The sequence below is a fragment of the Macrobrachium nipponense genome, chromosome 21 (genome assembly GCF_015104395.2).
Source record: "Macrobrachium nipponense isolate FS-2020 chromosome 21, ASM1510439v2, whole genome shotgun sequence".
NCBI lineage: Eukaryota > Metazoa > Arthropoda > Malacostraca > Decapoda > Palaemonidae > Macrobrachium > Macrobrachium nipponense.
In genome coordinates, this window is record NC_087212.1 from 36,134,541 (window position 1) to 36,145,193 (window position 10,653).

Here is a 10,653-nt window from a genome sequence, read left to right on the forward strand (position 1 = left end):
TGCAGGATTCATCGCTTCCTTTTTCCATTTTAAAGTTGATAGTGATATCTCGAAAAAAAACATGGTAGGTTTGTTCTGGGAGAATTTGACTATTAAGCCAAGAATTGGCCCACTTGCGGGTTCAGCCATTTAGCTTTGATTCCAGAGTACCGTCCTCAGTAGGCTACATGATAAACTTCACCCACTTAGTCCAGGGAAAACAACGAAATTGGCAGTTCTCAGATGTCTACTGTTCAGGCCTTGTACAGTGAGACAGATTTACTTTATTTGTTTTACTTGTTTGGTTTTATTTACAGAACTACACAGGGATGATTCCCTCTCTGGCGGGCCCTTGTATGTTTTCTAAATAAGTTACTTCTTGAATATTTTATAATTGTCTTTTAGTGTTTCCTCATCAATCATGGCTCCAGCAGAATAGGAGAGTCTTCAATTTTTTTTTTTTTTTTTTTTTTTGTTTTCTTGTATAATCTTCAGTTCAGGCGGTATTTTGTTGTAAAGTCTTGATACTATATTAGTGCTAGAAAATCAAAGTTATGAACAACGGGAAGACCTGCCGAAACCTGGTTGGGATTTGTCTAAGGTTTGTTTAAACGATAATTGCGTGTCGTTATCAGAAGAGTTTCAACAATTCTGAAATATACTTATTACAATTGTTTTTGCAATTCTACTCGAAAAATCTAAACAGCAACACACAGCTGCACTAAGGATCCTTCTTGAGTTTCTGTTTAGTGCATTTCCCCATTTTAATTGAATAGACGAAGGCAATTATGTTTTACACATTGAAAATCAAAATTGATAGAGGAATATCATAGAAGAGGTTATAATATTTAAAATTTTAACAACAAAGAATAAAGTAAGTTAAAAGACAAAATATATAAAAGTAAAAGTAAGGAAGGCATCATAAATTTTGGGAATTCCATAAGCATTTAATGAGAATATTTTCACCTCAGACATCCACTAAAAAATAAACAGGTGAATTGTCGTGACAATTTACTGTCTCGTCTCCTGGTAACTTCCCTCTAGGGATTAGTTTAACATTTTATATTCCATTCTGAATAACTCTGAACTAACTACTCATATTGAACAGGATATGAAGAAAGTATACCAGTTAGCTACCAGAAAATTCTTGTCTCAAATTTGCAAGTGAGATGGAAGCTATAACAGACAGTAATCTGAGTTAAGTTTCCAGGTGCGTTTTTGGGATGAAATGAAATCTTATTATTGTTCTGATATTTTGAAATAACAGATTTTTTCAGTAGCTAAACTTGATTATTTTATTTGACGCTCATAACTCATAATTCATAAATTACAATCGCCGAATAGATGTTTCTAATGTGGTACTAGACAATGAACGGCACACCTGTCCTAGCCGTTATTGTGAATGAGATAATACTATTTCTAATGCTTCACGAACCATTGACACAATGTAGTTCGAAGTTCTTTCAGTTTCGAACCAAATCTCGTAGTAAATGTCAACAAAAGAATTTCACAGGAAGTTGCCAAAAAATGAACACGTTATTTGATGTCCATGGCGAAGATTAATCGAGGTTTTCTCTGAAAAAATTTCATCTGCATCGAATGATGTTCGGGAAAACATGGGTGAGACTATATGGTGGCTGCGCTCAGTACGAGCACTTTTAATCTACAGACCATTTTACTCTAATTCAAAGAAGATAGATACGAAAGCAAGTTAATTCTGTGATAGAAATCTTATGATAACAATTAAATACTTATTTATCTAGGAAAATAAACCATATTTGAAGTCGCTGAAGTCGTTTAAATCGATAAAAGCTAAATATTAGGGAATGAGCGCTTCCCTCATCGTAAGTGGTAGAACAGCAGCAAACGCCAACAAAAGCCGATTTTATGTTTATGTTTGTTGTACTCCAGAACAACAAAAGGCTTGAATTGTGTTGTCCAAAATGAAACTGGTTGACCAAGTGGTTAGAACCTTCCGTGTTGCCAAACTCTTTCGAGATAACACAGAGCGTATAAATAATATAGATTTCTCACCGAGTGGCGAGTTACTGATCACTTCCAGTGATGATGATCAAATTATCATTTATGATTGTGAGAAGGGAACGTAAGTAATTTTCCCCTGTAGCCTCCTTAGTGAACATAGGCAATGCCTGTCACTCTGTTGAGTAATTTTTTCGACAGTTTTGTAGTTATTCTGCATAGTCTTTTGATTTTAGCCTATACTAGGAAGTCTTGGGTACTAGGCTAGCTACCTAGCTAGTAGTACTATATTACCTACCTACTAACTTGGCTATAGGTAGCTACCTAGTAGTACTAATTCATTCTTGGTCAAATACATTACCTAAGTATTCATAGGTAGATCTAGGTAGTAGGCTATGTAGCTAGCTATTTGTTACATTTATCACCTTTGCCTTTTGTTAATGGATTGCTAGCTAGACTAGGAACTTCTTTTTGGGTGCAAGTCACTCGGTTTTTTGTTTAAATCCTTCCTCATTTACTGGAAAGTTAAGTATTTAGTCTAGTAGGTAGTAGGTATCTAGGCTAAGCCTATCCACAGTGGAAAACTGGTATTTTTGAATGGCGGAAAACCAAAAAAAGAGTGCAAAGCACCAGTCTCACTTGTTAACATGGTTCATTCATTGCTACTATATAGGTACTTTAGCTACCAACAGGAACAGTCCTCCGTAGAGGGGTTGTGCCGTCAGTGCACCTCATGTGGTGCAGCGTAGGCATTAGGCTACCTAATAGTATATCTACTAGCCTAGCCCTAGTACTTGAAATTCTTTGCAGTGTCCCTCCATATTCTCTTTCTTCCATCTTACTGTCTATCCTCTCCTAGCTAACAACTGATTCATAGTGCAACTGCCAGGTTTTCCTTCTGTTACACCTTTCAAACCTTTTACTGTCAATTTCCGTTTCAGTGCTGAATGGCCTTACAGTTGCCCAGTGCTTGGCATTATGCCTAAGATCTATGAATCAACAGGAACAGTCATAAAAATATTGAAGGATCATGAAAGTGTCAGGTAGAAGAGACAGGTAGCCATGCTATTATTTTAACTTAACCTGGGGTTCTGGATCCTTACCTGGCCTGGGGACCCATAGAAGAACCCCTCCCGCTGCCCCAACCCAACATGGAGCGCTTTTTAATCCTTAGTGGATGGATACCCTCATACCACTACCTACTATATGAGTATCAATAGGCTAACAGGTTTTGATTGGTGGATGGATTACCTCCTGGTGAGTATCAGTATTACATGCCATCGATTTTGAGAAAACAGGCAGGAAAGAGGTTCCATTACTACATTAGCCTATGAATTTACTAATGGCAACTTTTAGACTGGCTTATCGCATCATTACTTGGCGTCTCATGAGTTAGCTGTGTACTTGACTTCAAGGGGGTATAGTGTCTTTCTCTCTTTTTATATATTTGCCCATAAATATACCTAGGGGTTTCTGTAGTTTTAGTTTTTATCTTTTATGATATTATAGTCAGTTATAATTTTAATTTTGCAAAGAAATATTATAAAAATGTATAATCTAAAATAGTTACTGCTTCTTTGATCTCAGTAAATTTATGTACTTGAATATTTTACACAAATATACTCAGATGTTACTGATTTTAGTGCTTATCTGTTATTATGTTGTGTGAGCTGTAACTATAATTTTTCAAAATAAAATAAGATTAATTATTAGAAGAAAATTGTATAACTTGGTAAAATTTAAGATTGTAAAAGAGGTTCCACAAGGGGTTGTAATAACTTCCTGTGGAAGGTAGGGAGAATTTTTTTAGAATTCCCTTTTTGTTCCGACACGGCATACAAACCTTCGGTCCTTTTACAATAGGAAGGTACTAGCGGCAGCTGGATAGGTCGTAAGCTTTCGAACAAGGGGTTCGGTAGTTAACTGCTTGTCCCGCGAATCAGGCTCGCGCGCGCGACTGGGAGGTAAACAAATCACTTTTGCTTTCGGCCTCACAGCGAGTGGACGTGTGTGTTCGACGCTCTCTGCCCGCTTCTCGTCGTTTGCTTTCTTGAGTATATGGTTGTGTTTGTGTATGAAAGAATTCATTGTAAGTACAATCATTTCTCTCTTTTCATATTAATTGAACTGCAATTAATTAATGATGGAATCTCCTCGCCTCGCTACCCCACGGAGACTATGCCCACCGGGTTACCGAAGGGCGTTAAATGCGGTTGGGAAGTTCCGCTCTTTCCCGGAGATAGACCCTCATATGGTGTGCTCGGTGTCGGGGGCGCGAATGCTCCCGAGCCGAGCCTTGTAATGTGTTTATTAATTGGTCGGAGGCGCAGTGGATTTTGTATGAGGGCAGGAGGAAGCGAAGGCCTACAAAGGAGTCGTCGGAAAGCTCTCCCGCGACTCCTTTGGTGACGGACACTTCGTCTTCTTTCCTGCCGCCCGCTCAACTTCCACGTCTCGCGCCTTCCCCTTCGGGGGGGGTTTCTAGGTCCTTCTCCTCTCCTGACTTGTCGAGTGTGGAGGAGGGCGCTAGGATACCCTGACGTCGAGTACTCTGGGTCCTCTATCCGTTCGTCTTCGCGCGAGCGGGTAGAGGATCCCCCTAATCACCCGACTTTTGCCTCCTCAGGTGCGGTTGCCGCGAAGGATGACCTCGGACAGGTGTGGGGCATCGTTGGGGCTGCAGGGCGTGCCGAGTGTCCAGGGGCTGCTCTACCATCTCGCTGGCTCCGTGGCGGTCACCCATGCAACGGTCACGACCACCACCACGATCATTACAACACCCGGCTACGCTTCACCTCCTCACCTGGTGTACACCCGCACGCGGTCTCTGTGACACCCACTACATCGGTGCAGGGGCCAGTCGCCGTAACTCGGGGGAGTGTGATGCCGCCGCCTGTGTTTGCCGTGCTGCCGCGACCGGACTTCGTGTGCCCGAAGAGCTCGCCCCTGGACCTCCCACCGGTACCTAGGATGTCTGTGCCGCTGGTCCGCCCATCTAGGACCGCACCGCCTACACAGTCTGCCGTACCTGCCGTACCTGCCCAGCTGCTGTCCACGGACGTGACGTGGACCACTGCTGCCGTTCTGTACCTGCTCCTGCGGTTTTCTGCCGTTCCTGTGATGCCTGCACCTTGCTGATGTTGTTCCTGTTCTGGCGCCGCTGCTCCCGATGCTGATCTGTTCGGACAGGTGCGTCCGGGCCCTGTTGCTTCGGCAACAGCAGCCCCGGCTCCGCTCTGGATGACAGATCTGACGTCGTCCTGAGAAGGTTGACGAAGAAGAAGAAGAAGAGGAGGAAGGTGTCGTCGTCGTCTTCATCGTCTTCTTCGTCTTCGTCGTCGTCTGCCGCCTCTTCCCCCTTCGTCTTCTAAGGCTCCCCTGCCGAAGAAGAAGAAGGTCGCCTCCCCCCCCCCTAAGAAGTCTCCTTCGGGAACTTCTAAGGGCCCGTCTCGCTCTGGTGAGACGGGGGGTTCTTCCGCTGGTCACCCAGCTCCTCGGGGGCAGGGGGACCCGTCTCTTCTTCCGCAAGGAAGAAAGAGGGACTACGGGGACAGAGGAGTGCCGGCTAACACCGGCACTTCCTTCAACCTGCTGTCAGTGGTTCGGCCCACAGCAGCAGGGGTCGTCTCGGCCTCTCGTTCGCGAGAGGTACCGAGTGTACGGTCGCTTACCAGCGACCGTGCAGCCAGGAACCAGACCTCTGAGTTCGCTCAGCGTCAGGTTCACGGCACGGAGCGGAAGACTGGTGACAGCCGCTCCGCGACTCTCACCAGACCGCGGCTCTCGCTCTCGCGGCGAGCAGCTGGCTACCCGGGCGGACGTGACGGTCCATGACCGGCCACGGGCTGAGGCGGGGAAGAGGTCCCCCCGTTCGCCGGCACCAGCCACGGCTGGGTACCAGCGAACTGACGCACCGTGAGGATACGCACCGATCTCACCGTGACAGTGGAGCTCGCCGGTCGCCTGACCGTCACTCTCCACAAGAGAGCGATCGGGGTACGGCGACCAGCACCAGCTCCTCGGACACACGAGACCGGAGCCGCTGTTCTCGTCCAGCCGTTCTCCACAGCGAGACGGCTCGACTAGGTCTGCAGCTCGATCGCCACCGCGGGTTGGCGATCGCCTGCAGTCTTCCAAGCCCGCTGGTTCTGCCAGCGAGCGAGGAGGGAGCGTCAGGTCTGCCTCTTCCATACCTTCAACCTCCTCGGATTACACCGGGAGGGGCGGGAGGTATTTGAGGAGTGATCGTGAGGGGTGCGCCCTCAGGATCCCACCACGGTCGTACGTACCAGGCACGGTTCTCGGACCAGCCAGGTCGTACGCACAGGTGGTTGGAGCAGACCGAGAGGGGTCTGTCGCTGTTCCTCTCCTTGAGGGAGGTGAGGGTTCTACTGGGGGAGTTGGCCCCTGGTGGAGGGACCTGGGACGGGGTCCAACTCCGCAGGAAGCAGTCACTCCTGAGATCCAGAGGAACTTTGCGAGGTTATTGCGCTGATTCGTCAGCACACACGACCTCACGGAAGGATCGCTGCTCCCACCATCCGAGCCCACGTCCTGGCTCGAGTCGTTCTGGGGCCCGAAGAGGGAACCCAGACCGACGGTGGGTTTGCCGCGTTCTGAGCTGCCGGACTCAGTGCTGGACCAGGTTGAATCGCTTGTCTCCGGACAAGACGCTCGCTCAAGTCTGGCAGGTCGAGCAAGCTGCTTCCACCTCCTCTGCTGCGACAGCGGCGTTTTTACGTGCCATCTGAAGACCCGATGCCGCCCAAACAGGTGAACCCGGAGTTAGCCAGGCTAACTTCGGGTGTGTCTCTGCAGCAGCTCCTGTCCGAGAACCTGTGGTTCTCGCAGCAAGAGACATTCGGCCTGGAATCTACCGCCATGGCAGCTTTCCAGGCGTCTCCTGGCTAGATCTGTGGTCCCTCACAGTATCTAAGGTCGCAGCCAACTCCGGGGGAATTTCTCCCGAAGATGACTCGGCCTTCAGGAGACTTTTGCCAGTCTGGGGGAGAGCCATCTCCTTCCGTGCCCACCAGACGGTGAACCTGTGGGCCAACCTGGTTCTCCGACGAAGGGACGCTGTCCTTACTCGGTTTTCCAGGGCGGCCGGGCGTGAAGCGGCGTTGGGACTTCGCAACGGACCTTTACGGAGTTCCACGTCTCTCTTCCCAGGAGAGATGGTGGACGCTGCGGTGGACAGACGGCGCACTGACGACAGTGACCGTCTGGTTCACCAGGCAGTCTCGAAGGCCTCTGTGCAGCCTTGGACTGCGGCCAAGTCTAACGGCTCGGCTAGCGCTTCCTCGGTGGCTAAGACGGTAGCTGCGTCGAAGCCCCGTGGAATGACTCTGTCTTCTTCGACTTCTAGTAAGAAGCCGTAACCAGCCCTCCTCCCAGCCCTCCTCCTCCCGTGGAGGCTCTGGGAGGAAGTCGAAGAAAGGGGGGAAACGCTAGGGACGGCGTTCCCCCTCACCTGCTGCCGGAAGTGGGGGGGTGCCTGGCCAGCCATTGGGCAACTTGGCAGCGCTACGGCGCCGAGACCTGGATTGTAGATGTCCTTCGGGAGGGAGATCTATTACCCTTCGAATCTCGGTCACCCCTCACCTCCAACCCGGTCCAACAGCAGGCGTACGTTCCAGGGGCATCGAAGGACGTAGCATTGAGACAGGAGATCAAGACCATGCTGAGCAAGAGAGCTGTAGAAATCGTCACGGATCAATCACCGGGCTTTTACAGTCGACTCTTCCTGTGGAAAAAGTCTACGGGAGGCTGGCGCCCGGTGATAGATCTCTCTCTGAACCGGTTTGTTCGCCAGACCCTGGTTCACGATGGAGACGGCACGCTCAGTGCTCGAACTCTATCAGGGAGAACGATTTCATGCTTTCAGTGGACTTGAAGGATGCGTATTTCCAAATACCCATTCATCAGTCCTCTAGAAAGAAAAGTACCCCTCCGCTTCATCCTCGACGGGACGGTGTACCAGTTTCAAGGCCACTTTGCTTCGGTCTCTCAACCGCCCACAGGTGTTCACGATAAAAAAGTCGAGTGTTACTCTGGTGTCTGCTTGGGCCCATTCGCACGGGATACGTCTGATGGGGTATCTCGACGATTGGTTAGTCCTGGCGAGCTCCGCTCGCAGTTGCTACAGGACAGGGATCGACTGCTCGAGTTCTGTCACGATCTTGGGGGGATCGTGTGAACTTCGAAAAGTCCGATCTCGAGCCCAAGCAGAGGATGAAGTACCTGGGTATGCTGATCGACACGGTAGCATGGCGAGTCTTCCCCGCAGACTCGCGGATTAGCAAATTCAGGGAGGCAGCCAACCAGTTCCTGTCTCGGCAGGAACGGGTAGCTCAGCGATGGCAAGTCGTGATCGGACACCTGTCGTCACTCGGGAAAGCACCCCGACAGGTCCCTAACGGGCGTTCTTCAACCTGGGCGGTCCTTCAAAGGAGAACTAAAGAGTGGTTTGGGGTCACAGGGCGACGGATCCCCCAATCTTTTCCATTGTCACTGACACAGGAGGGTGAGGCAGGACCTAGCCTGGTGGCTGGACGACAGGAACCTCTTAAGAGGAGTGCCTCTGCGCACTCTCCCCCCGGACATGCAGCTGCTCTCAGACGCATCGACCGAGGGATGGGGCGCACACCTGGAGGAGTTGCTGACTTTCAGGAGTGTGGTACGAGAACGACAAGCACCTTCACATCAATGTACTGAAACTCAAGGCAGCGTTCCTCGCTCTCCAAGAGTTTCCCAGGACCGCTTGATGGGACACTCAGTGGTGTTGATGTGCGACAACACCACGGTGGTGGCTTACGTCAACAAACAGGGGGGGCCTAGTGTCTCTCCCCGTTGTACCAGTTGACTCGGCAGGTGCACGAGTGGGCCGAGGCACACTCAATAGAGCTGTCGGCACGCTACATTCCAGGGAAGGAATGTAGTAGCAGACACGCTCAGCCGTCGGGAATCAAGGGATAGGGACCGAATGGTCTCTACACCAGGACGTGGCGGAAACGGCTCTTCGAACCTGTGGGGGCGACCCAGTCGAGGATCTGTTCGCCACCCGGCACAACAGGAAGCTCCAGGTGTTCTCTCGGCCGTGCCGGACCCATGGGCAGCTGCAGAGGAGGCTCTTCAACACCCGTGGGACAACCTTTTTACGCCTATGCCTTTCCCCCGTTCACACCCTGATTCGCAAGGTGATCAGTCGAGCACTGGTCACCCCGAATCTCAGGATGATCCTGATGGCTCCCAAATGGCCACAGGCCATTTGGTATCCAGGAACCTGCTGGCTCTTCTCGCAAGAGAACCGAGAGAGATTCCCCCTTTCCCGGTTGGCAAACCTTCCTCGCCCAGCACACGTCGAGCCGGTACCACCGAGCAGTCCAGTCCCTACGTCTTCACGGCTGGCTGTTATCCAACATCTCTTGCGAACGAGAGGCTTTTTTCGTAGCGCAGCAACAGAGATGGCTGGAAACGTCCGTCAGCCTCTGCAGCTGTGTACCAGGGGAAGTCGGACGTCTTCTGTGGTTGGTGTCGTAGACGGGGCCTATCTCCTCTCAGAGCCACTCTTCAGCAGGTAGCGGATTTCCTCGTTTTTCTTCGCCGAGAAGAAGTCCTCTCAGTTCCCACAGTCAAAGGATACAGAGGCCGCCTTGACGCTCGTCCTGAAACTGACGGGGATTGGACATCTCGAACTCGTTCGAGATCTCCTTACTTAGGAGGAGCTTCGAAAGGTCTTGCCCACCCAGGGAACTCACAAGCCCCTCTTCTTGCTGGACCTGGCATCGGCGAAGAGAGTACGGGAACTTCATGCCGATAATGATACGGATGAGATGCTGCTTTGTCCTGGGAGGACGCTACGGCGCTATCTGAAGAGAACTCGACACCTCGCGCCTGAGTGTCGACGCCTCTTCGTAGCACCGGTGGGGTCACCAAGAAAGAAGTATCAAAGAACACTCTTTCGTCCTGCTGCGTGAGGTCATCAGGAGGGCGTATGAGGCTGATGGTAGTGACGACATCCGTACGTCCCGTCCGAGAGCTCACGAAGTCAGAAGTATTGGCCCTCGTTGGCGTTTCGTAAGAACTTCTCCGTGGCGCAGGTATGGAAGGCAGGGGTCTGGTACAACCAGACCACCGGCACCTTCCTTATACCTTTTGGATATTGCCCACAGGTCCTTGGATCGGTTTCCTTAGGACCCGTGGTGGCTGCTCAACACGTCGTCTAGCTAACCCAGACCCTAGCAGGGCTGAACAGCATCGAGTCCTGGTGTGACTGTATGAATAGATAGTAAATGAGAAAGTGACTGGCTTCTCTTTCTATCTTTTCTACCCCTCTACCTGTGGGTAGATACGGTCATCACCCTGCTGGATAAGGACGAGATGCCGGTGAGCTATATGACAGAGCCCCATCCTATCCCTTTCACTAGGGAGAGGAGCAGAATATCCACCACTTCCTCCTACAAGGGGGGGGAAGTGGATGCCTACCAGGAGATCAAAATCCATGACTTTATATTTGCTCCTTGTACAGGAACAAGTTCTTACATTGCTGGTACGAAGAGATACGCTTGCCTCTCTCTTAGTACTCGGATCCAGAGGTCTGACCATTGATCCTGCGGTGCACACCCCGATCAATCGGACAGAGGCTTGGATCCCTCCCGCGCTCTTACGACCAGGGAGGCTTCCAAGGTTGGG

At 50.2% G+C, this 10,653-nt stretch overlaps 1 protein-coding gene across 2 annotated transcripts in view; it reads left to right on the forward strand.

Moving 5' to 3' along the window:
- Positions 1-1,913: 1,913 nt before the first annotated feature.
- LOC135197930 (WD repeat-containing protein 82-like) overlaps positions 1,914-10,653 on the forward strand; it is a 73,640-nt gene continuing 64,900 nt past the window's right edge. The window contains exon 1 of one of the 2 annotated variants that reach the window (XM_064225191.1): positions 1,914-2,083. In XM_064225191.1, coding sequence (XP_064081261.1) covers positions 1,923-2,083 — 161 coding nt within the window. In that variant the 5' untranslated portion in view covers positions 1,914-1,922. Of the gene's footprint in view, positions 2,084-2,103; positions 2,140-10,653 lie in introns of those variants that run through there. The other variant, XM_064225190.1, reaches the window with a different exon arrangement.